At 36.3% G+C, this 27991-nt stretch overlaps 1 protein-coding gene across 2 annotated transcripts; it reads right to left on the minus strand.

Moving 5' to 3' along the window:
* Positions 1 to 487: 487 nt before the first annotated feature.
* On the minus strand, positions 488 to 27970 carry LOC132295328 (uncharacterized). Of its 2 annotated transcripts, none has more exons than XM_059793544.1 (9): positions 27377 to 27968; positions 25524 to 25874; positions 25219 to 25434; positions 21957 to 22606; positions 21692 to 21788; positions 21547 to 21600; positions 21345 to 21448; positions 13394 to 13602; positions 488 to 1342 (listed from the first exon to the last, which is right to left on the minus strand). In XM_059793544.1, exons 1-9 carry the CDS (start codon positions 27656 to 27658, stop codon positions 705 to 707), a joined length of 2601 nt encoding a protein of 866 aa, XP_059649527.1. In that variant the 5' UTR covers positions 27659 to 27968; the 3' UTR covers positions 488 to 704. The 2 variants fall into 2 exon arrangements, with proteins under 2 accessions (XP_059649527.1, XP_059649528.1); XM_059793545.1 differs by lacking the exon at positions 488 to 1342 and adding an exon at positions 2447 to 2641 and having other exon boundaries at positions 27377 to 27970.
* Between the last annotated feature and the right edge of the window lie 21 nt (positions 27971 to 27991).

A 27991-nucleotide genomic window follows, 5' to 3' on the forward strand; every position in this document is an offset into this window, starting at 1 on the left:
ACTACACCAATCTTATTTCACAGCGTCTATCATAGAGATACAATATTACATAATATTTCTCTTTGGGTCCACTATATTACACTATGAATATGCTTTGTTAAAAATGTGATACCCCAATTTTTGAGCATGGATTGATCAAGTCCATACTAAAAAAACAAAAAAAAACAAAAGATATCAAATAATTAATAATAGAAAAGCACATAATACAAATGGATAAATAAATATAAACAATAATCTAATAACCCCTGAAGAGTACACCTCGAAAATTCATCTCTAAAATTTTTTCCGTTTTAAATTTTAAATTAATCCAACCAAACACTAAATGATTATTATCATTCCATTCCTTCACATTTCCTATTTACAATCAAACTAGAATGAAAACGGCCATTCCATTCCATTCTCATTCTCACTTGCATTCCATTTCATTCATGCACACCAAACGCAGCATAAGCATAATTGATTCAAGGACTAGAGAGATTTATTCAAATAAGGCAACAGAAAATATATATATATATATATATTACTCAACATAAAGCTCAACTGTTTGAGGACATCAACAATAAACTTTTGTTTCCTCAAAAGAATTTATATTTGCTTTGAAGGCTAGAAGTTTATTGAAGTGCAGCATGAAAATGAAAATTGATACAGAAATAATTCTCTTTACATTTTTTCAGCATAACCATTGATTCAGTAGCTTTATCCCATCAGGTGGGTAAAGTCCTCAGCAGACGAAGAGCTCGCATCCACTGCGGTCTTTGTGAAAGAACAATTCTCCTCAACGCCGGCAGTGCTCCTGCAGCTACAATTGCTGAATGGTTCTCACTGTCCATGCTTAAATTATATAGTATTGCTAAACTGGCTTCTACAGCCCTCCCGCTCCCTTCTTCAATCAGCTTTACCAACGGGAATATTCCCCCCTGGGCAGCTACAGCTCTAGTGGAATCCACCACCTCTTCGGAAATTATTCTGTTGAGTTCCACAACAGCAGCTTCTCGCGCTTCTGCAGAAAAAGAGGTTCTGATTTGTTCAATGAGTCTTGGGATTGTCTCGTAAAGAGTTACCTCCATATTGATTGGATTCTCAAAACCTAGGTTGGCACCAGACATAGAGCTGAGTTTAACTAGACAAGCAGCCACCCAATCTTTGTTGTGAACAGGGATACTTGACATGAGGGTTTTACGGAGCAACTTCGTGAAATGGGTGGAATTTATGGTGCTGCGGAACTGCTCAAAATCGAGCAGTCTTGTAAGTAATCGGGAAGCTGCAGATATTGCACGACCGGCTTCTTCCACTTCTAGGGTATGTAGTTCTGGCTGCTGATAATCTATATCAGATTCTGTTTCTGCCATATATCAAATTTGACGTAAAAATTCGTTAATTAGAAACCATATAACCAATAGGAGAAATATATATATATATATATATATAAATTTTCATTTGGCATTCTGAATGTCTAATCAATTGCAAGAATGTACCACTTTCCGGAACTCAAACATGGACTTTGTTTTGACTTTCAAGTCCTCCATTTTTCAGTTTAGCGATTTACAATGCCTATTATGAAGGATGGATTATTTTCTAGAATTCTATGGGAAAAACTAGGATCTCAAGTCCATGCAGTATCAAAATGTTATTTAAAATCAACATGTTCATGTAAATAAATGAGGGTCAAGCTTGGTGCAACGATAAGGTTGCTCCATTGTGACTTGGAGGTCACTGGTTCGAAACAAGGAAACAACCTCTCCGTATTTAGAGGCAAAGCTGCATGTAACTGACCCTCCCCAAACCCTACAAGGGCGGGAGCCTCATGCACTAGGTTTGCTTGTTTACTTCTTAATTAGAAAATAATATCAGTGAAAAGTACCAGAAAGCTCCTAGAAAGCATTTGTCCATTTGAAAAACCCAAAACATGTATTCTTCATAAAGGAAACCTAACTTGTACCTTCTCAATTCGTGGTGTTACAAATAGATTTAGGACTAATATGTTATGTCACATGGGAACATGTGGCTGGAAACAATCCTTATGGTTTTTATATAAAGCAGGAATACTAAGAATCAAAGTCCAGGTTGATTGGTGAGCCTAGTTATAAGAGACTAGCTTGGTTTGAAGAGCATTTGTTGGCTTAAAATATTTTTTTGTTGCTAAATATTATGGCCTAAATGAATGGTCATTAAGCACTTCCAAAATTTGCTGGCCACAACCACTAATGAAAGTACCCGACCAAAACCAAAAGAGAGAAAGAAGAACAGAGAAAAGGGAAGAAGAGCTTTGAGGGAGAAAATCTGTATCTCAATAATTAATAATGTCAATCAATCATAAAATGAAATAATCACAATGTTTCAAGCTATATAAATAGGCAACAAAAATAAACCTTAATCAAACACTACCAAAAATAACAAGCCTAAAGATAAGGCAACTAAAAAGAAAATTTACAAAAGAAATACTGAAATCATTCTCTACACCTACGTTGGCACATGAAGCATGAGGCCCATCATGATATCCATCCGCACCACTACTCCAATTACCATTGCAACATCTAAATAACTGCCGAACATCAATTCCTGTTCCCGTCTAAAGGCAACATGACCATCACACAAGCCCAAACCAATTTCAAAGGAACAATCACACCATCATTCTTTTTTCCTGATAAATACATCGCACCATCAAAAATTTATGGTACACTTGCATTCTTGTTTAGGCTGTAAAATTTTAAACACATATTACATATTCATAGTTTTGTTCCTGCTTTCCAATTACAATGCAGCAGTGGGTTCCTGATCTTATTAGAGGAGTAGGCTTCCCCTTTAATAATTTAATAAATATTCAGACAACAATGTGCACGCGTGTGTGAGAGAGAGAGAGGTGGCCCAAGATAGATGGATACTATATCATTCTGTTTAACAGTAAGTTTGAAGGATGAAGATGGGTACTTAGGGCTTTGGTAAAGGAATAAATTAATTTTGATTTGAGATCATTCCTTTCACTGATAAAGAGATGCTTAGTGGTAATTTAGGTGCAAGAGATCTTCTTTAGTCGTAAGCAATGTTATCAAGGCCCAAGGCAAACTAAGGTGCTAAAGGTCCTTTGGAGCCTAGAGGCGAAAGGCGAGGTGCACAATTAAAAAAAATTTTTTTTTTTTTTTTTTGATAAGTAATAATAAATTAAAAAAGACGTTCAATAGGGGAAATAGACATAAGAGAAACCGGGAACTAAGGCCCCAAGGAATCCAAAAAAGAAATTAAATCATCAGAAGAGGAACAAGAACTTCTGTTCACATAACTGAAGAGAGAACGACTAATAAAAAGTTTCAGTGTCGTTGTAGACGACTCCTTTCCTTCAAACATTCTACTATTTCTCTCCCTCCAAATGCACCACCAAATGCAATGTGGTACAAATCTCCAATAATCACGAACACTTTTACTCACACGACAACCTCTCCAAGCATGAATCAGCTCCTTAGTAGAACGTGGCATTACCCAATACATGCCAAAAAGCCCAAGAATAAGATTTCAGCAGTCGTGCACTACAGAACAATGCATTAGGAGATGATCGACTGACTCCCCATTCTACTTACATAAGCAACACCAATAAACAAAATAATTTCCCCTTTTCCACAAATTATCGATCATCAGAATCTTACCCCAAACGGCGGTCCATACAAAAAAAGCCACCCTAGTAGGAGCCATAGAGCGCCATATAGTCTTCCATGGAAAATCATAGGGTGCAAAATTTGACAAACATAAGAACAAAAACCTTACTTCAAAACGACCGTGAGAAGAGGGAATCCAAATCAAATTGTCATAACCCCTGCCAATTCCTTCCTGCCGATACAATTGATCCAAAAAAAATGCTCACATCTTCAAGCTCCCAATCCTGAAAAGAACGCCGAAAAAGAACATTCCACGTAATTTCACTATTATCAAGCTGATAACAGTTAGCTACAGTGGCATGTCTATCAACAGCAATACTAAATAATCTGGGGAAAGTATGACATAAAAACTGATTCCCACACCAAAGATCTTCCCAAAAACGAACACGACTGCCATCACGAACTCTGAATCTAACATTAGGAGAAAAGGCATCCAATCCTTTCCGAATAGATTTCCAAGCCCCAACTCCTCCCGCAATAAAAACCGGACGTGTAGTCCATCCGCCAACATCATCCCCATACCTGCAGGAAACTAATCTATGCCAAGGGCGGTGTCTTTCCTTCCCGTATCTCCACAACCATTTGCCCAAAAAAGCTTGATTAAAAGGAATCAATCGTCTAATACCGAGACCCCCCAGTTTTATAGGCTTGCAGACTTGCTCCCATCTAACAAGGTGATACTTGAACTCTTCTCCCCTTCCTCCCCAAAGGAAATTCCTTTGAATTTGTTCAATTCTATCAGCAATGGAGCATGAAATTTGGAACATAGAAAGAAAATAAGCGGGGAGGCTTGATAAAGTGCTCTTGATAAGAGTAACTTTACCCCCTTTGACAAATATTGCTTCTTCCATTTGCCAACCTCTTTGCATACCTATCAATCACAGAATCCCAACTCCCCACTAATCTGGGAGAAACCCCTAAGGGCAATCCCAAATAAGGGATAGGAAAGGAACTCACCCTACACCCAAGAATTGCAGCTAGAGAAGAAATGTCCTGTACATTCTCGACCGGAACAAGCACACTCTTGGCCACGTTAACCTTTAGCCCGGAAAGTGCCTGAAAGCAAGCCAAAATGCATCTCAAATATCTAAGTTGAGACACATCTGCATCATAAAAAACCAGAGTGTCATCTACAAATAACAAATGAGAAATCTCCACCTGATTTGCAATATCTTTTCCCAAATATCTTGGCCACGTTAACCTTTAGCCCGGAAAGTGCCTGAAAGCAAGCCAGAATGCATCTCAAATATCTAAGTTGAGACACATCTGCATCATAAAAAACCAGAGTGTCATCTGCAAATAACAAATGAGAAATCTCCACCTGATTTGCAATATCTTTTCCCACCCGAAATTCCTTGATGAGACCAAGATTCTCTGCCCGGCGCATAAGTCTGCTTAAGCCCTCCATAACAATAAGAAAAAGAAAAGATGACAATGGATCACCTTGTCTTATACCCCGAGAGCATCCAAAAAAGCCAGTTGGAGAACCATTCACAAGAATTGAGAACTTAACAGACGACAAACATGTTTGAATCCATGTCCTCCATCTACTTCCAAACCCCATTCTTTGAAGCAAATAGAGAAGGAAATTCCAATTAACATGATCATAAGCTTTCTCAATATCAAATTTACACAAAACACCAGGAACACCATTACGCAACCTTGAATCCACACATTAACCGGTGATAAGAACTGAATCAAGAATTTGCCTACCTCCAACAAAGGCATTCTGGGAATCTGAAATAATCCCATCCATAACTTCTCGCATTCTTTGAGCAAGCACCTTAACTATGAGTTTGTAAATACAACCCACTAAGCTAATAGGACGAAAATCCTTAATATCTGAAGCATTTCCCTTCTTAGGGATGAGGGCAATAAATGATGCATTAAGCGATTTCTCAAATACACCTGTAGAATGAAACTCCTGAAAGGTGCTCATCACTTCATTTTTCACAACCGCCCAACTTTCCAACAAAAAACGCATAGTAAACCTGTCAGGCCCCGGGGCTCTATCCCCATTGCAATTAGATAAGGCCTTTAGAACTTCTTCTTCAGTAAAAGGAAGCTCTAGCCCATCTCTCTCCATCTCATAAATAGCCTCAAAAGGAAGAGCATCAAGCTTGGGTCGCCAACCTAAAGGTTCTGTATAAAACTTCTGATAAAAAGAAACGATCCCGCTACGCACCTCTTCCTCCCTCCACAACTCCACACCTTCTACCCGTATACGTCTTATGTGATTGCTCCTTCTATGGGCATTAGCAAGTCTGTGGAAAAATTTTGTGTTACTGTCTCCCTCTTTCTGCCCGGGATTTTTGTCGCCACGAAATCTCCTCCATACAAACAATCTCAGCTAGAACTGCCTGACAGGAAGCTCACCTAGTACAAAGAGACTCCACATTCCCACCCGCCTCCTCTAGCTGATCAATCTCAGAAAAATCAACAAAGACTCTATTCTTCCTCCATTAAAGGTTCCCAAAAACATCCTTATTCTACTGCTTAAGAGCGAGTTTGAGAGCTCTTAATTTCTGTGTTAATATTAAGCTGGGTGCACCTGTAACGATCGCTCCCACCCACCACGAACGAACTGTCCCTTGGAAGTCCTCCACTCTCAGCCACATATTCTCAAAACGGAATGGGGTTTTCCGAGAACACAAACCCCCACAATTCAAAACTAAAGGAACATGATCAGAGGTAACCCTTTCTAATACCGCCTGAACAACATCCGGGAATTTTTCTTCTCACTCCCCAGAGATCAAAAATATATCCAATCTTGAGAGAGTAACAGGGTCTCTACCACTAGACCAAGTATAGGTTGCACCTTCCATTGGTAGATCAATGAGAAGGTGCTCATAAATGAAGTCAGAAAACTGATCCATGTCTATTGACCTTCTTCTCCCAATAGACCTCTCTGACGGGAACCTGACTGAATTGAAATCCCCACCCAGACACCAAGGTAAAGAGCATAGACCTTGAACGTGGCTTAGTTCCTCCCATAAAATGGGTCTGTCAGTATCAACGACTGGTCCATAGACCTCAGAAAAGAGCCATCTGAAATTATCCTCTTCCATCTGAAACTCACAGGAAATAGAAAATTTCCCCTTCAACACATTGATTTTGGACAACCACCTACTGTCCCACATAACTAAGATACCATCTTGGTTTCTTGTAAACAAACAACCTGAGTCCCCCCATTTCCTTAAAGCTACCTTCACCACCCTCCTCTTATTCGGGTCATTGAGACCATGAACATTCCATGTAATGATTCATAGCTTCATTAAAAACCAGTTGAGATTAACTCCCCTCCCCCCTTCTTCAAACTCCTGCTCCTAGTCCTACCCCTTTCCATCACCACGCCTTTCTTCTTATCGTAGTTGACGTCAGAGATGAGATTCTTAATCTCGTGAATCCCTTTCCAAGACGATATGGGCTTCATATTTATAACTTCATTAGTGACTACTATCTCGGTTCCAGTCACAATTACTTGAAGAATAGATAAAGTCTGAGCGTTATTATCTTCTGAAGATACTCCCAACAACTCACTGGTAGCTCCAATGTTATCAACCACCCAATCCCTCCCCAAATCAGTAACCTCATCATCAAGTCTCACCACTGCCAGGGGTTCCACCACTGATATGTTATCCTTCAGCCAGGGTTGAAGCTCATTAGAACAGACCTGTTGGGTAGACCCCAATTCATCAGCCAACTCCTCTTCAATTATTCTGTCATATTCATAAACATAATCTGAATTTGTAACATAATCACCCAACCCAACAATACTGCTAACCTCATTCTCCTCGTCTGTTGCAAAAGGCATAACTTTTGAGACCTTGCAATGCAACATACAATTAAAAAATTAAATTACTATTAAAGTATATTCATATTCCATATTAAAGGCACAAATGTTGTAAAAGGCGCACCTAGAATTTTTTTTGGTTAAAGAAAGTAACTTTATTGTTTCTTCAATTACCATGACAACTGATGGATGTATAATTTAAATACCCGTGGATAAGGGAAGATTGTTAAAGTAACGCACTATCTCACAAGATTGAGATAGGCTCTACAGACTAAGATAAGGATTACAGATTACAATAAGGATTACAGACTAAGAAAAGGATTACTAATTACAATAAGGATTACGGATTACGATAAGGATTACATATTATGATAAGGGCTAAACCTACAGATTATGATAAGGATTAAGACGACGAGAATTCTACATAACATCCTGACCTAAGCCCTAAAAATAAAGGGGGGCTAATCGACGTTTTGAGGTACGCAATAAATCTTAACTCAATTTTTTGATTTCTCCAGAGAGATATTACTTTGCACACTGACTTGTTCGTCGGAGCCTACTCCACCGGTAACATATCGGTGTTTGTAGGATCACCTTTTCTTTGCTTTGTTCAGGAAGTCAGATCAAATTCGGATTGTGCAGAATTCGTCATCAATAGTTGGCACCGTCTGTGGGAACTTATTTTTGTTCTCTAAATAAAGCATGGTTCGATTGCGATCTGGTCTGGCTGCTAGCGAGGACGAAACGTTGCAGGCTTTCGATGAAGGGAACTCGACGGGGCAACCCCTCGTCGTCCCAAATGATCAAGAACACGTCGCAGCGTTGGAACAACTAGTTAACCAGTTAGTCCAGCAAAATGAGATGATTCTGCAACGCTTAGCCGCCCCCAACGAGAAGAGAAACAGTGAAGTACCCAATAATGACTCCTGTAGGGTTAACAACGATGTTGAGCTTAGTCAAATAGGGGGTCAACAGAGGAGCCATCACCATCGGTCTCCTGAACGGAATACCACCAGGCTCCGTGGAGATACTTCTAGTTATGTTGGTGATAAGATTGAAGACGCCACTCATTTCGATCTAGAGATGCAGGATCTGAAAGCTAGGGTCGACGATGTCGCAAGTTTTGCGCCTGTATAAGCCTGGAGCCTAGATTGGTCGCAAGTATGAGCTGATAGGGCAAGTTCGAGAGAAACTTTTAGCATTTGTGCTCAGCATTGTGTAATGTAATTCTTCACCTGCATGTGACGCCTAAGAGATTCACGACGTAATTCCTAACATCTCCTCCTCTTCTTATTTGCTCTAATTTCCAGCAGCTTTCAAGCCTTTGAACCCCACAACCAGGTATGTTGACCCTTTTACCATTAAAAGTTCTATTTTACAAGCCAAAGTCCCTTCCTTTCTCAATCATAAAACCCTAGCAACCAAAAGAACACACTTGGCCCTTGGGTACCGTTGACAGGACCACACACTGCCCCAAACAGCCTTATTATATTTTTGGCTTTGATTTTTTTTACTTAGCAAAACTCAAAAACTTCATCCTTCATCAAAACCTCTACGAACCTTAAATTTCATTTTTCCAGCAGTCAATAGTCAAATTATCCAACCACCACCAGCTTCAAAAATCCTTTCTTAACCTGTTATACATTAATTTTGGGAAAAGAGCATGTTGTGTTATCTGCAGTTGTCTCACACTGGATGACATGTTAACATTCGAGTTTTCTATATATAAAATTCATTTTTTTATTTTTCATTATTCATACTTCTTGCATTCTTTTAGTCCATAGATTTTTTGTAAGTCATTACATTGTGGTCCCCGTTAATGAAGGATTTTTTTTGTAAGTGGCTACCAGATATTTTTTTTTTCCCACAAAATCGAACAACGAAGAGCAATAAATGATTTACGGAGAATTTCCTTACAAAAGCATGGACAAACATCGGCTAACTGAAAAAATAAAAAGGGGGACATCACCCAGTTTTGGTCCTGCTACAGCCAGGTTCTGGAGAGGGAGGACTCGAGACAAACCTAACTTTTGGAATTTTACAAAGTGGCTTCTAAGAGGCTAAAAGTCACACCAACAACACTGATGTTCAAGCATTAAATATTTGAACCAGGCAATAGCCGCAAAACATCAGCTAATTGAAGCAACCAAAAAATTCATGTCCTTTGCTATAATGCAACTTGTGCATTTAAACTTTAAAGCCGTGAAACTTTGATATCAAGACAACATCCACTTTAAGTAACATACTGTTTTTAAATGACAAGCCAAACACGCCTCAAATGCATGATTAAATCATGGAGTTTGATATGCATCGAGGATCGTATAGAACTGAGGAATATATGTACTGTCCACAGCCCACTTAAATTGAGCAAACAACTTATTACTAGGTGGGCAAAAAAAAAAAAAAAAAAGTGTTTTAAGGACCCTATATCTTTTGGGACAACCAAAGGAAACTGGTACAATCTTCCCTCTCCTTACTATAAATATATATATATATATATATCAAAGATGCAAAACATTTGGATATCTTAGAATTTGATTTAAAAACCTTAAACATGAGTAGAAGAGTTAAAAGAACCAAAAAAAAAAAAAATAGTGAAGAAGCGGCCCCAATAGGTTATTAAAATGGGCACAAAGATGTACGAAGAAACCAATGACTGCTATTAACGAAAAAATGAAAAGGTGAAATAAAGACCTAAAAGTATTCAAATCGAATTTAGGAGATGAGATTACAGCATTTTCTTTTGTAACTTTGGGTACCAAAACACTTCAAGAATAAGAATTCTGGAAGCTTACTTTTATGCTGATTGAATATCCCCGGACAACCAAAATCAATGCTGAAGCAATGGAAAAAAGTTGCCTACTTACTGGAGCTAGTAAAAAATGAGCTATTATTTGAGTTCTAATGTCCATGTTAAGATCAGCAGAAAAAATTAACATTTGGTATGGCTAGACATTGTTTTGCAATACATCGTTTATCAACAGATCAGAAAGCATTAACATTTGGTATGGCTAGACATTAGTTTTGCAATACATTCTTTATCAACATTTTTTTTGTGCTCACATTGATTTTTAATTATACACTTCATCTTAAATATCAAATATATTATTTTAAAACTATAATGTAAATAAAATATCATAGCATGACTTGTCTTCATGCTGAGACTTTTAGAGGTCATTGTCTTAAAGGTCAATTGAGATTAATTCCATGTGTCAGACTTCTTAGGGACTCAATTACCAAAGTAGCAATTTCATTGCTGATCCCAATTGTTAGAGAAAGGCATTGTCAATACACCTAGTCAAATTCATAGCCTCAAGTCCAATTTTTCAGTTAAAAGTAATTAATCAACAAGCTAATGATCAACAATAGAGAATGACTTCATTATTTTAACTCGAGAAGACTATTGTATGTCTCAAATTCCTTTTCCTTTTGGATTTTTATTTTAAAAAAGATTTTGTTGTGATACAGTAGGCTTTGTATTCCTTGTCTAAAGAGGAACAGGGACCAGGGTTAGGAACTCTATAATTAGAGATCTAGGCTATGGGTTGAGAAATACGTCACAAAGTTGGGAGTGTTTGCGAGGGTTGGAATGTTTGAATAACTATGTTCTCTTGTAAAAACCTATTGATTTTCTCTTAGTGGATTTTGATCTCCTCTCTTTCTCGTGGACTTAGGCATCTTGTAGATCCACGCAAATCTGTATTCTTTTACTCGTTTCTGTTATTTCCTTTCAATTATTCACTGTGATTGCAAGATCCTTTGATGAAGGACCTCCTTCTTCTATAAGCAATTCTCAGGCTAGAGAAATGGTATCATTCTTTAATGCACCCCAAGCGTTATGACTGAACACAATACTTACAATCAACAAAGACCTCTCGGGATTATGCTAATGATTTCTGTCTCGACTCTCATCAGTAGAGACCATTCTCTCCATTGTCCTTATTATGCAAATAGGATCTTCCATTTAAGTGAAATTCCATTAGTATGGGGAAATAATTTTTTACAATGAAACTCGAGATTATTAACTCATTCAATATTCCCCAAGTAGATCATCTCCATGTTAATCACAAAAACATTTTTAATGAATCGAGGCTTAGGTTCGATCAATTGAGCCTAGTCCAATAATCTTCTGATGAAAGTGAATCACAAAAACATTTTTTAATGAATCAAAACATTAATGCAATGAGCCCTAACATGATTAGGATATGAACGCATAAAATAAAAACCCTAAATGGTCAATTTGTAATTCAAGAGGTGAATTTACCTATCTTCAATTTCTCTCTCTTCCAAGCCCGTGGATTCAAGGTAAATTTTAACTCTAACTAACTAAACCAACTTTTGAAATAAAACAAAAATTACAGATTCCAGCTTCTATTACGAATTTGCCAACAGTAAGTTCTAATATCCTCGTATTATGTACTTGCAACCTATTTTCTAAAGCTCTAGGCAGTAGGCAGGTTAAAATCAATGGATTTTAATCAACATTGGATCGAAATACATAGTGTCCTTTTGGAAGCTTAAGAGGCAACTTGTACTGGCTATAAAGGGTCAGAATGTTGGGAATGAGCAGTCACTAATTTATGAAGGTTGTTGAAGGATTTAAATATTAACGTTACACCCTCTCCAATAGCTTAAGCTTTTAGAGTAGATGGTGGTTAACATGGTATGAGAGCAAGCGAAGTCATGTGTTCAAACCTCACCGTCACCCTGATAATTAAAATTGAAACACTCGTTTGACCAAAAGAATGTCATACGTGAGGAGGTGTATTGAAGGATTTGAATATTAAAGTTACACCCTCTCTAATAGGTTAAGCTTTTAGAGTAGATGGTGGTTAACAAAGGTCTAAGTGCCATAAGAGACAAAAATCATTGAATGTTGAAAGAAAGGGGAAAATAGAATATTAATGCATCAGCCAACAAAGCTGGATGACACTCAAGACATCAAACAAAGTACAAAAATGCATCATATAGAGGAATTAAATCTAGTAGGACTTTCAGCAAAGAATCATGTATCACATTGACTGTGGGGTAAAAATCCTTTCTTAAGTTTACTTGAAATCATTGTTCAGGAGAGCAGAAAACATTATGCATATACTTACTAAGGATAATAAAGCAATCTTTAAGGCCTCAACGATCAATCAATTTGTGAATCATGGTCAAGAGAGGATATATTTAAAATTAGGACCTCGAGAAGGTATTTGAAGTGTGAACAGCAAAGAAATTTATTGATTGAAATGTGGGAACTTAGCATAGATAAGGAGTGTCTGAATTTGCTTTGAACTCAATTTGATGAAAGTGAAAGAGGGCAGCTGATTGGAGCTAAATCACCAAGCTCAAGGAATCCAACTGGATCAAATAAAATTGGGAACATCACACTATTAGAAGGTGAACACATTCAACAGATGCAACCTAGTGATCATCTATGTGCAATTTATCCACAATACAAAATTGTAATACATATCAAATCTACAAATACATATCTTTCTACAATATGATCCAGGCTTTTTTAAGTTTTTGTAGTCCTCCGTTGAATCCTTTCCTATTTTCAACCCTTATTTCCTACCAAAGCAATATTATTGAGAAAAACAGGTAATATTGGTGAGATGTGAAGTATGAACACAAAGAAAGAGAGGAAGGAAAATAAAGTGAAAAAAAAAAAATACTACAATGATCTGATTTTATTTTTTAAATGTTCTCCTCTCACTTCCTTATCAACAAAGAACACAGACATAAATTTGGATCCGGTCCTTTTTCCCTTACAATTTCCATTTATTTAGACCAATGAAAAGTTCACATAATCATGCTGGATATGGTATGGATTAGAAGACTGTTGTCAGCTTTAAGTTAATTCGGGTTCCTAAGATCACTGAAAATGAAATAATAAAATGACATGCATCACACTAGAACAGTAGAACAAGCTTAAGTCTTAAAGAAAAGCTATTTGTTTCCATACCATCCAGAATTTTCTGTTGAAAAGCAGCATCCAGACCAGATTCAATCTCCACCCAGGTGATTTTCTCAATGCATGGTTCAAAAACTGCCATGAACTCAAGGATAGAAGCTGCTTTTCTTTGTAAATTAGGGGATGAGATCTTCAGGACCTCGACAAGTCGTGCAACGACGGCAGAATCCAACAGATCTCTCGTATGGGTGGTTTGCAAGCTGCACAGTAGGTTAAACCAGTGTTTACTATGCAGTCAAGTTGTGGAACTATTCAAAGTACATACCATTAGAAAGCCACAGATAAAAGCTGAAACTTTCTCATGCACAAATAAAAAAATTTAAACCACAATTGAGAATAAATCCTTAGAAAGTTGGCATACATGCAAGTTTTTTATCATTTAGCAATAACTGAAACATTGCCATGACAACTGTGGGCAACAATTGAAGTAAGATCTTCCTGCACATGGCACAAGTTTTATATTTACACATGAGAGAGAGATTAAGAAGGCATGACACTCGCAGAGCAGAATCATTTCAAGCTATTCCACATTAGCTAAAGCTATTTTATTTACAAGTCACATTAACTAAAGCTATTATTTAACTGGAAAACAGATCAAGCATCGCTGTATCTGCCTATTGTTTGAAATTGGAGCATTAGATATAAAGCCAGTCCAGAAAAGAAACATAACTTTTTTTTTTGATAAGTCAGAAAAAAAAATAATAATTAAAAAAAATTAAAAAAAAAAATAACTTATACAAATCGTTAGGGATATTAGAAAATGCTAAAATCCTGCAATCAGCAATCTGGGGACATGATTCAAGATCTGGTATTATATTCAAGATTGCTAAATCTAGTAATTCAAAAGTAGTTCTTAACTTCATTTATTTTCCATTTTTGACAATGTTAAAGTATAAATAATAATGAATTGGATCCAAATAGAACAATGGAGTTGCATGTTTATTTCATTCATCACCTTGTTCTAGTAATACTATATGGAAAAAGCCAAGCAAAAAATCACTGCCAGTAGCCAAATGTGAAAATACTGCCAAAGATTAGGCTTGCATCTAGTTTGGTCTTTTACACAAAATTAAATTCTACATCCATAACTAGCCCGTTACATTCTTATAAAGTAATCTAAACAAAACACCACATGAAACAACATTAGGCAGTTAGTGGTGTACGAAGTGCACATTCCTGTTCCACCTATCAGAACCATCCATGTTTAGGGTAGTAACTATCATCAATCTGGTTGTAACGGGAGACAGGAGAGAGAAACATAGTGTCATACAACAGATTGGGTTAGAGAATTTTTCCAAAGATCCGCGACAAAACCTATATTTTTCTCCAACTTTTTTTCGATCACACAAAGCAATAGAGATTTCGGGTCTCAATGTGCCTGGATCATTTGTCAAACCATGTCAACAACAATTTAATGTAATTGTGTGCAAAAGTTTGCACCTATACCACAAGGACCTGGATATACATTTTCCATACAAACATGTAGCAAGGTCTAAGATTTGTGTAACATCCTTTAATGACCTATACCTGTATCAATGTTACCATATAAATCATGTAATAGTCATAAAAATAAGAAATTAAATTCTATGTGATAAAGGAAATATGTCAGTCATAGATTACAGTGTTGGCAAGGTAATAGCAGATAAAGGTGGATGATTTTAAACATGAGTATAAGAAGTTAGTGTTAGCATATATGATAGCCACGATTTATGGAATGACTTGCCAATATTAGCAGAGATTTAATTATGCTATAGAATATGTTTTAGAATATGTTGTGATGTGATTTGAATTAGATTTGATTTAGTTTCATTTCTTGTAATATGAGCATGTGCTCTTTTTATCTATAAATACTAGTGCTGTGAATGAGTGATTCATCTCATTCAAACCTTTACACAATTATCTCATTTTTCTTCTTTTTATATTTCTACTTGGTATCAGAGTCAAGGTGATCCGACTGCAATGAGGGCATTGCGAGTTTGGCACCACCCATTCGGGAATGGTCTAAGGTGACATCGCCTATCCGAGAGGTATCAGGTAGGCAAGGTGGTCCGACCTCAATAAGGGTGTTGCGAGTTTGGCACTACCTATTCAAAAATGGTCTGAGGAGACATAGTTGTTTCTTTTTTATGGTCTGAGGAGACATTGTTGATTCTTTCTTTTACATTGTTTAAACATATGTATGAAGGGGAATGGTCTGAGAAGACATTGTTGATTCTTCCATCTACATCTTTTAAACATGTGAAGGGGAATGGTCTGAGGAGACGTTGTTGATTCTTCCATCTACATGTTTTAAACATGTGAAGGAAAATGATCTGAAGAGATATTGTTGGTTGTTTACGGTCTGAGGAGACATAATTGGTTGTTAATGGTTTGAGGAGACATTGTTAATTGTTTATGGTCTGAGGAGACATATTTGATTTGTTGATCGTCACTTCATTCGAGAGAAGATCATCTCTAGTCAAATTTGCACTCCATTTGTCACAAGCTCTCAGCAGCTTGCAGACATTCTTACAAAGGGCATCAGCAAGATTGTGTTTGAGAATGCATTGTCCAAGTTGGGCTTTTTAGATATCCACGCACCAACTTGAGGGGGAGTGTTAGCATATATGATAGCCACGTATGAAATGACTTACCATATTAGCAGAGATTTAATTATGTTATAGAATTTAATTATGTTACAGAATATGTCATAGAATATGCTTTAGAATATGTTGTGATGTGATTTGAATTAGATTTGATTTAGTTTCCTTTCTTGTAATATGAGCATGTGTTCTTTTTTATCTATAAATACTAGAGCTGTGAATGAGTGATTCATCTCATTCAAGCCTATACACAATTCTCTCATTTTTCTTCTTTTTATATTTCTACTGTTAGGAATGATCATGTGAGAGGATTTATTCACTTTGAATCATGGTTGTTAAAATCGCGATTCTGACTCGTAGAATCGTGCGATTTTGCGATCCAACATGCCCAAATCGATCCGAATCGCAGAAAAATCGTGGCTTGTGCAGAATCGTGAGTTGAATCGCCGGAATCGTACGTAGAATCGTGGAATCGTCCGATTCTATACGACCCCAACCATTCTGAATTATCCATGATTGTGGTCTTGTTTTGGGTTTAAGAATTGTAAAGAAACCCTAAATTGATTACCACAGTGCAACAATTCCTCCTCTTTCGCGGCCTCCAGCACAGCTCCGAGAAGAGATGAGATACAGAGGGCAAAAAGAATGCTAGGGTTTGGGTGAAGAAGAAGCAGAGGAGGAGGAAAGAGGGAACAAGAGGCTAAGAGAGCTTACCTAAAAAAGACGAGAGGAGCTACCGCTGCCGCCGGGGAATTGCAACAGGGGAATTTTGCTCTCTTTGTCTGCCGCTGGGGAATGTCGCCTCTCTTCAGAATTCAGATGGCAAGTTGACCTAGGTTAGACTTGCCTAAAAAAGATTGGTCTTGGGCCTTTTACTTTTATTGTGCTCTATTTGTTCTATTGTACAGCTGGGCCAAATGGGCTTTGCAAACTTTAAAGTTTTTGAAGCCCAATGTAATATTCACATTTATAAAAAATTTGTCTTCATTCCAAAAATTAAATAAATAAATTAAATTTTAAAAGAATCCATTGTAAATTTTAAAAGAATCTGTTGATAATTTTATATCAACTTATATATATATATATGTATATATATTTGAGTTTTTTGCTCATTTTTTATTTATTTTGAAGATAATTTTTGTTGAGAAAGTTAGTTTGAGTTGTATTTTTATTAATTTGGTAGAATCTTACGATTTACGATCCGATTCTACGATTCCGATTCTACAGAATTCAAAACGATTCTAGGTAGAATCCCGATTTTAACAACCTTGCTTTGAATTAGGTGGTGGATAAGAATAGGATAGGTATATGATAAAAATGCAGTGAAAACTGTAGTATTATCATAATACTGTTCACTATGTATATGACTTTATGTGTTGAAGATGATGCACATGAAAGGAATTAATTAAGAAAAAAAAAGGAAACTAATGGTGTTTGCAACCTCAGGCCTAAGGGTTAACTGTTATTTATTTGAAGTTAAGTTTCAGATTTTTTAAAAATAATGATAATAAAAGAAGAACAAGAAGACAAAGAAGAAAGGAAGAACACTTTGTAAAGGGCACGCACGTCGCCAAACTTGGGTTTCTAATACATCAAACTCTTTCGATTTTATTTAAATTATGTTAAAAGCTTTACTTTACATATAATATTTATTATATATAGAGAGACGTATGTACATTAGGACATATATTGATAAGGAAGGATTATTCAGAGCCTAACGTTAAACCAAAGTGACAAAGATACGGCAACCTGATGAAACAAGAACTAATCTGGCTTAAGGAAAGAACCATATATTATGTATAATTAGGACATTATTTTTTTAAGATGTATAATATATGGACCCTAGCTTATACATATATGATTGGATGTATATTTGCATGGAAAAGGAAATATGGAACATTAGTTTCTACCTTCTCTAAAACTCTAGCTGTACAATTATATCTACTGTGATGTTGTGGTCTGAGAAAACAGTAATGGGCGTTTAAGGTTTGGAATGGGGTAACGAGAGAACATTGAAAACAGTACGAACGAGTGAAAGAGAGAGCTATGGTTTGGGGGTTGAAACTTGTAATCTCCTGCTTTTCGCATAGTGAAATCTTTCGTCGGATCTTAACTGTGGACATAGGTTTTGTCAAACCACATAAATCTGTGTTCTTTGTGTTTGGTGTGTTTACTTTTCTGTCGTGATCTTTGATTTGTTCATGGTTCATAACATTTGTCATAACATCTACACATTAGAATCTTGTGGCCATGAAATTAATTTTAAAAAAAAAAAAAGGTGAAAGAAAGATTGAGAAAGAGTTGCAAGCAGGAAAAAAGGGGGCCACCCCCAAAGGTAAAGAGACGCCATTAAGAGAAAATAGAAAAAGAGGATAGAAGAAGAAAGAGAAGAAGAGGAAAAAAGAAATAAGTAAAGAGGAAATAAGTAGTCCGTCTTCTTTTGCACAAGGACAAGGTAATATTTTGTTCTCCAAATTCAACGCATGTCTTATTTTATATTTTAAATATATGCATATATGTTATTTAGAAAGAGTAGTTACCCAGTGTCGTCCCATTAATCGAGGATGCTGGAAGGGCAATTTAGATACAAACCCAACCTTTTGTATTATTCGCACAAAGTGGCTACTCTCATGATTTAGACCCGTAATCTCACGCTTAATAGCCCAAGCATTTAATTCCGCACCAGGCAATGGCCCTTGTATAAATTCTATGTATGTTTTTTGTTTTTTTTAAGGTTATATGATATGCATGTTGGTTTGAATTCAGAAGCATGTTACATCATTGTTCACAAATAGCATATGTTAGTTAGATTTTTATTTCGTGATCCATAAATTGTTCACCTCAGAATATGTGATTGAAAGAATTATTTTGAAGAGATTTTGCTTAAACCATGGATTTCAATCCAAAATAGTTGTGGAATTTTAATGGATTTAAAAAAATCCAACCTTATTATATGTGGGTGGGAACCGTGAGACGGATTCCATAATGGCTCAAATCCAAAACACGTGCAGTGATTAGGAAGAACATCTCCAACGAAATGGATGCCTTTGGGTCTTCAAGTGAGATGCTCGAGATTTGTTGATTGTTTAATAAATTTATGCATGGTCTTGCAAACTAAAGCTTGTTAACCACCCATCTACTCTAAAAGCTTAAGCTATTAGAAAGGGTGTAACTTAAATATATAAATCCTTCAACACGCCCCCTCACGTGTGGCCTTCTTTTGGTCCAACGTGTTTATCAGTTTTTTAATTAGGGTGACGGTGAGGTTTAAACTCGAGACCTTTGGCTCTGATACCATGTTAACTACCCATCTACTCTAAAAGCTTAAGCTAATAGAGAGAGTGTAACTTAAATATATAAATCATTCAACAAAGCTTACATCTGAAAATATGCCAGAAAATAATTGTTTTTTGGAAGTTATATTGCTATATATTCCTTAGGCTTTAATCAAAATCTCTAGTTTCATAAAAACTTGTGTGTTTTTGGTTGATTGATTTTCTACTGGGCTTTATAAGCTCACCCCCTAACGTTTTCGAGATTTTCAGGACAGCAACTTGAGATGAACGAGGTGGTGAAATGGACTTGGAGAAAGAAACCTCATTAATTCCAGAGTAGTAGTTGTTATGTAGTTTTTTAGAAGGATAAATCATGGAATGCCATGATATTCTTATGCTTTGAAGTAAATTTAGTATAGATATTTATTTCTGGTGATTATTTAAGTAATTTGCGTACTGGTTGGATTTGTTGGTTATAAAGGTGTGGAATAGCTGTTAAGACATGCCCAGTTTATGACATTTGCGTACTAATACATGAATCTGATTTTGTTTAAGGAATTTTATGATAATTTCTTGGAAACTTAATGCAAATGGGAAAATTGTCTTCATGAATTTAGAACCATGGAAACTCGTGAGTTGAAGCAAGATTAAAAAATTTAGAAATTTTGACAAATAATTTCTCAACATGATATAGGATGGTGTAAAAAGAGTCTTGGTTAAAAAAGAGAGTTGAAAATGATTAATCTTGAATTTGGGAGATAGTTTGCAGCAGATTTGGGAAGCAAGGGTGGCTGCATCCAGGTATGGAACCCTATACAAGGGGCGGGTCTCAATCGCTGTATTTAAAAATAGACAGATTTGGTAGTGCTAACTTTTTATTCTGGCAGAGATGCAGCATAGAACCTAGTGTTAAAAGATTTTTCAAGGTGTAAAACAGCATAAAAAAAAAATTTCTAACAATATATGGTCAATAAAGCTTAGGGAGTATAATTTCCAGAACTATAAGCCTTGTCACAAATTTTTTAATAATTAATTTCCAAAAACTGAAAGAATATCAATAGGTCAGTTTTTCCACCACCCGCACAGATAACTGATAGCACTCAATTATTCCAAAATAAGTACAAAATGGATTGTTTGAGTTAGCTTCTTTTTTTTTTTTTTTTTTTTTTATGTATATTATATGTGCCCTGAATCTACATATTCACTTTCATGAATATTGGAAGCATAGTTAAGATACAAAATTTAGAATCGGAGAGGTTCAATCTAGAATAGTTTTATAGTCTGACGAAAATTGAGTTAATTTAAGCTAGACCTTGGTAATTGTGACTAAATGAAGTGGAAATTATAGTTAACCACCTCTAAATGAAGTGGAATTTGGAGGTTTGGGGAGTAATGACACATCCACAATAATATAATTGGACAAAAAGGAAGGCTAGTCCACCCATGATTGTCGATACCTGGTTTTGAGACTTTATAGTGCTCTTTTTTCTTTTTCTTTTTCTTTTATGGTTCGTTAATTTTTGATTGATCGTATGTTCTCTAGTTGCACCCATATTTTAATAGAATTTTTATTTATTTATAAAAATAATGAAAAGGCTAATAAAGTATTGTAGGGAAAATTGTTTCTTCCCTTTTATTAGATATGCCTGATAAGGTGCATGTTCAATAATAGAAATGTCTGACACATTTCCAATAGAATTGATCTAGTACAACTATATTATCAATTTTGAATTATTCCAGGTAACTAAAACTAAATCGTTGGTTGTTTTGTTCTCCTTTAGTGTTTGCATGATGGTGCACAGTGAAGACCATTAAAGTAACCTCTTCATCTCTTCCTTTTGGTAAAAAGCTTAACAAGGGATAGTTAACAACAAAAGAGACTCATGATACTCATCTACAGAAAGATGATTGCTGGAAACCACTTTCATTTGCATATAGCCAATTCGTTTCCTTTCTTACTTTCTAAGAAGGGTAACCACAGGTAAATTCGTAAACAAATAATCACACCAACTCGTTATTGTGAAGATGAAAGAGAGGAATGATGATGAAAATGAGACTTTGATATAGAAACAAACATGAAAAAACCTGGAAGCTGATTCTGATGCAGGAATATCGGCATTTCCGGTTGATCCTGTATTTCTTATTTCATATGATCTCCTCTTTGATCCATTCACTGGTCCCTCGTAAAACTGAAAGATGCCAACATGAAGGGAAAGTAAAAAAAAAAAAAATACACAAAATAAAATGTTAAATTTTCATTAAATGCAATCATCAGTAGCTAACTGACCTTTAATTTCATTTCTTTAGTAGGATCCAGAATCCGAGCAAGAATATTCAATGTCTGGGTTGCACAGAAGTATGTTTTTATTTCAGCAACACCAAATAGAAGGGATTTCCAGAAAATTTGGGTGGAAAACAAACAACTGGACTACCTTTTCCATCAAGCATTCCGAGATCTTAGGGTGTTTCAGTGAATTAAGCAAAGGATACAAAACACCTTCTGCTTCAATTATCTGGCAAACATCATTGCTGCTTTCACAAAGATAAGATAATAATATAGATTATTAGAAAACTCAGACATGTTGAAAAATAACATATTGTCTTTAAATTTTCCTCATTCACATCCAAAAGTAGTTTGCATAGGTACTTTGATTCATATTAGTATTAAGGACTAGAAGCAAGTACACAATGAATAACCTGACAGACAGCCTCTCCAAAGCATGGAATACAGCCAATTTAACAGCATCACTGGGATGGTCTGATAGCCGAACAAGATGCTTGACAGCTCCAGCTTCCTTAAAAGAGATTCGCATTTGTTCACTAATAGAAGCATCAGCAATTGACTCTGCAGCTCTGGCAATAGCTGACTCATCTTCAAGTCCAAGAATCAAAACTAAGCGAGCAACACCATCCATCCATGGCAAAAGTGTATATCGCCAACTCGAAGAGGACTCACTTTCAGATTTCTTACCATCTTCCAATTCTATAGCCCCAATACGGGCGAGAAATTGTTGTTGTGTTCGTCCTACTACCGCATTCAACTTTGATTCCTCTAGGTTGGCATTCTTATCCTGTAAGTTTAATCCAAGTAAGAGTTCAGAGGCACCATACCTAGAAGGACCTTTTGAACCCTGTTCAATTTCCGTACCATCAGGCAAAGAAGGCCATGAGTACAAAGCTGGTCTGAAGGACTGGTATGCAGCTGCACCGACTATGGGGACTAGAACTAGACCTTCCTCCATGACAAGAATTCTATAGTACTCATCTTTAGCAAGTTCCAACAATGTATTTTTCGCTTCTTTTCTAATGATTTTAGATCCTTCCACATCAGTCTTTAAGAGATTTGCCTGTATTTAGAGTATAAGGTAATTAGAAGTCAAGTCTGAGGAATGGCACCAATATGACAGTTCGTGAAGAATTAAAATGGTAATTAGCCATTGATAAGCACCACTAGATACAGACAGCAATCAGGCAACAAATGCAGAAAAGAAGTTGTACAGGAAAAATGTAAAATGCAGCCTTCTACACTAAAGAGACATATTAATAGCAGCAATGTCACCATCATCATCCTTGCCTTAATCCTATATAAATGGGATTGGCCACATGAATTCTCTCATTCCATTATTTTCTATTGCCCGTCATCTCCCATCATCCCCCATTATATTTAACTTCTTAGAATCATTTCTAATACTTTAATCCCATGTTAATTATCTATTAAACGTCATCTCCCCTGTTAATTGCAGCTATGTACCATAATTAAACCGAATATTCAAGATAAAAATAACGGAACACTGGTGTAACAATGGTGTAACACTGTTCTATTATTATTGAACAAGTTCATCCAGAAACTGATGACAACAAACCATTTTGAACCCCTATACGCAACCGCAGTAAGGCTGAGAGAAAATGATACCAGTCCATAGATTAAAACTTGTGAACAGCCAATGCAATTGCTTCAATCATTGCCTGTTCTACTATACAAAATAAGTTTATTGAACATTACAGCATGTAGATGTCTACTTTTCTTTCTTAAGTCCTGGTCGTTGCAATAGCGTATTTGGAAATTTTTACAGATTACTAATATCTGATTTACTTTAGTAATTCAATTATATCTTCACTTTCCAATACCAACTTGTGGTGACGATTGTCAAATATGAATCAACTTCCATTGGACAACAGAACATCAAATACTTCTTAATGCAATTACTGTTTTAGTTGCTCAAAAGGAAAGTCCAAAGTAGTTCACCATCATTAGGGAAGCAAAATTACATAGGGAACCAAATTGTAGTAGATTTCTTTTTCAGCCAGGTATGCAGCCAACTTGGTGAATGAAGCATATGCTAATAGCAAGATTTGCTATGATCAACTTAGAAATATTCTAAACTTTCGATGAAAAATAACTTAGAATCATTCTAAAATATAATGAAAATTACACAAGTTTTGATAAATAAATAAAAGGAAATATAAAATCAATAAAACTACCTTTCCTTACAAAATTAACACATCTACAGGCAATTTCACAGTGCCGGTCCCACCTACGGGAGATGTTGTTCTGTGTGTGGGGGGGGGGGGGGGGGGGGTTGGGTTGGTATAAAACTAGAAGCATACTTAACATTTGGAATTACTTTTCATAAAGTGATTGTCCTACAACTCGAGCCCATGTCTTCACATAACATTTCCCAGCAGCAGAGCTTTACCATTGTACCAATCAACGATTTGTGTAACACGCCTTAGGTTTTTAAATTGAGAGGACATATGACATCCATTAGACCTTTAGAATTTTTCACTACATTTCTCCCATCCTTTAACAGCAGTCTGATATTTTCTAATGCTAGTTTGTTCCAAGCCAAATGATTGAGTCCTTCTAAACCGAGTGTGAGAACATATTAGTCGGAGTAGGAGGTATTTTATCTTCATGTCCTGTAAAGTTAGGAGTTAGGAGTAAGGTTGTTGATCCAAAAATGACCGCAGCATGCAAACCTCTCCACAATGCTGGTTTGGTTAAAACCAATGATCTGCAGACACAAACTGAGGTGTTCTGTCCCAACACAATCATGAGGTGCAACACATAATAACGAAAATCTACACTTCAAAAGCGTGCACTTGCAAACGTGATATTATATATGTTTGCTACTTCTTGGATGTCTTATTGAATAACCATAGAGTGGTCATCAATGACCAAGTTAAAGTAAATAGACAACTCTAAAAACAATTTAAAACATACTCGCACGCCTCAAACAACTCTAAAAATAATTTAAAACGTACTCTCACGCCTCAATCTTTAGTAAATTATAGTAAAATGAAAAGGAAAAAAAAAAAATAGAAAATCTATAGTAGGCTCCATAAAATACAGAGCATAATCACAAATTAGTTGGTAAATTGCCTATGAAAAGTAGTTCTTGCAACAAATTTACAACTAATTCATTGACCTCTAGAAAAATATGCAGGACATGTTTTCTGAAATAAAAATAAAAATAATAAATATTCGACAAACCTGTTTACCATACAAGATCACAATTATTTACCTATTAACTCTTAAGAAAACATAGAAAATTTTGAGATTGATTAATTAAACAACAACGTCATCGAAACATTAAGATGCTGTAACTGGCTGTCGTGAGTAAAATCGACGATCTTCAATCTTCCTTCTTCTTGTATGCATAAAGCTATAAAGGGAACTCATTGAGATCATGGCAGAAGGTACCTCTCAAGCATCTACAACAAAGCACACTTATGTGAACATACGACCAGATATTTATTAACCGTATGTGAGCAATGAAACACACTTCAGGTAACAGTGTATTTCTTTCTTTCTCCTATTTCTAATCTTTATTTTATGTTTTATCCCAATTTCTTTTTACTAGGCACTGACTGGCAAAACTCAGTGCAAAATTCAGTTAGATCCAATTCTGAGAGTCGATCCCTTCAATAAACAAAGTAAATGTAAAGCAAGCCTCACCAGCTTTGGAATAACACCTGCTTCGACCATGATCCTGTGATTATATTGGCTCAATGCTAAAGTAGCCAAAACCCCGCCAGCTGCCTCCTTCACTTTTACATCCTCATCATCCAAGAATTTGACAAGCAGAGGCAGGAGATCAGAGTCTGCAATGTTCACCCGGAGCTTCTCATCTACAGACAAGTTCCACAGGGTACAAATACTTTGTTCCTTTACCTGTTGAAAGTAGTCAAGATCTACCTTAATTTTCCATATACAAGAAATTTGTGCAGATAAATACCAGTGATATGATAGCCCTTTCATACATCAGAAGTCAAGGAAGACCGGTTCAGCAAGCCAGTTATCTCCTCTATTGCCCCACTGTCTGCTACTAATTCTCTGTATACATTAACTGAGGATATCGTTCTCAAAAGACCTGCAGCTGCTTCACATGCAGAACTAGACTCTGATTTTAGAAGGTTTATGATGAGATTTATGGAGCCACGAAATTGCATGATGGCGTCAATACACTGCTTTCCTCCTAGTGAATATTTCCATAGTGCAACTATTGCCTGTTCTCTATCAAGGGGATCATTGTCTAACCCAAGCATCCGAACAAACAAGGCCACATAACCATCACCAGCACTGGATGAGCTGTTCTTTAATGCCTCAATGTTCTGAAACAAAAGTGAGAAGATGCTTAGTCATGTATAGATCAAACAGAGCTTGATGAAATATTTGTGAAAGTGAAGGCCAAGTAGATATTAATAAATAAAAAGATAATTCTTGCCAATGGGTGTGGAATTTCTTGCCAATGAAAAAAATATATACAAAGATAATTTTTATACATTGTAGATGATACAATATATCTCAAAAGACTGGTTAACAAAATAAATATGTACTAAATCTTTAAACCAGGAAGAGTAATCAATGAATGACTGCCGGTTTGGGTAAACAAGGGTACTCACAATCCAGTCAACATGCAGTTTGGGTAAATAGGTTTATTAGGAATGACCAATGAATGACTACCAGTTTGGGCAAACAAAGGTACTCACAATCCAATCAACATGCAGTTTTCCCTCGTTTGTCAAGCTGACAGAATTTATAACTAAATCACACTCTATCTGCAATCTGGATAAACATAATATACAAAAACTTCAATAACTCAAGATACACAATAGAACACGGGGGTGTTCAGCCATCGAAATGGTGGATGAAATTGGAGTAACTCCATTGTTCTCTCCGAAATACTTGAAACATATCCTTCTTTTTTCGAAATTTTCTTAAAGATTGGAGATATAACTGGTACCATGTTTCTGTTTTTGACCCACCAAATGGGGGGGGGGGGGGGGGGGGGGGGGGGGGGGGGGGTGTGGGTGTTGGTTAGCACATTCAAACCAAAAGCACATCAAACTAGAGTAGCTTTACCTCTAAATAAAATAGACACCTCAGTTTATGTCAAAATCGAGCCATGCACTAAAAGATCATCAAAAAGTTCCACAGTTGATCGAAGAATTCTAATTTTGTTCTTGAGATACTAAACACCAACCACCTATCCAATTCCCAACTCCTTTCCTTCACCAAACCAAACATAAAGCTAAATACATGCATAACTTTCGCGAAACTACTTTCCCCACCATAGAACAAACAAGTCGCCAAAATTACAAAACAATTAAAAAAATAACTAATCAGAATCTAGCAACTGGTATCAATTTCAGATAGTCATTGTTTGTAAAGGTGTACAGAAAACAACCAGATCACTGAAATTACACAAGAATACCCAAACTAATCAGAATCCAGCTACCATAATCAATTTGAATTTCAGATAATCATCATTTGTGAACCATACCGAACATCCTAAGAATTTCTCAACTAAGTTTCCATAATGCCAATAGTAAAAAGGTTTCATTATGCTTCAACCATGAACAATTCTAACAATGCCAACAATCACTGTCCCACTCCACACCAAAAATCTACCTATAACACTGAAATAGCAGCATCAGTAAATATATATCGATGTTCATTCATTCACACACATCATTGAAACAAAAACCCAATCTATCATCAAAGGGGTTTAACCCCCCACACACACATATGAGCTTGAACCCAGGTCACATACACACAAACAGATATGTGAGTATTGGAGCTTGGACCCAGGTTAAAGTTGTTGAGCACTTACAGAGGATGTAGACTGTTGTGGGGTAGCATCAACTGCACCACCGCCATCACTGCAGACCCTTGTGAGGACGGTACGGGCAGAGCAGAATTTGGGGTTGAGTCCATGATGATGATGACGACGACGGCGATGACGATGGTGGTGGTTCAGAGAGTAGGAAGCAGAGGGTCTGGTATTGGTTCTTAATACGTGTACTGATGAAACCTCCAAATGGGTTTCCAAATTTAGGGGTTGGAGATTGGGAAGCGAGTTAAACTTGAAGTGGGTTGGGATTGTCAAGGACATCGTATATTGATTGGCCTTGGAAAAAAGATTAGAATTTGAATGATAATAGCAGAGTTCTGGGTTTTCTTCTGTGGTTTTCGGTGATTGGGTTTGGGTTGTTTTTCCTCTGAGATGAGAAAATAAATATTTGGTTTTTTTTTTTTTTTTTTTTTTTTTTTTAAGAGTACCCTCTTGTCAATGTTTGATAAGAATCCGACAGAGTTCTGGAATCTGGAACAGGATTACAATATGAGAGAGAGAAATGATGGAGTCTATGACCAAAATATCAAAGATTGATGCACCAGGTGACTTACGAGTACCAAACAATGTAGGACGGACACGAATACAAATATA

Source organism: Cornus florida, unplaced genomic scaffold (assembly GCF_030987335.1).
Source record: "Cornus florida cultivar Cherokee Brave unplaced genomic scaffold, ASM3098733v1 CherokeeBrave_3.0.0_Hap2_Chr02, whole genome shotgun sequence".
In the NCBI taxonomy this organism is placed as follows: domain Eukaryota; kingdom Viridiplantae; phylum Streptophyta; class Magnoliopsida; order Cornales; family Cornaceae; genus Cornus; species Cornus florida.

Coding starts and splice junctions, on each gene's coding strand:
- LOC132295328 (XM_059793544.1), bottom strand. CDS start 27,658: ATGTCCTTGACAATCCCAACCCACTTCAAGTTTAACTCGCTTCCCAAT. Junction 21,789..21,956: donor TTGGAGAGGCTGTCTGTCAG/GTTATTCATTGT, acceptor TTGTGAAAGCAG/CAATGATGTTTGCCAGATAA. Junction 21,601..21,691: donor CGGAATGCTTGATGGAAAAG/GTAGTCCAGTTG, acceptor TGTGCAACCCAG/ACATTGAATATTCTTGCTCG.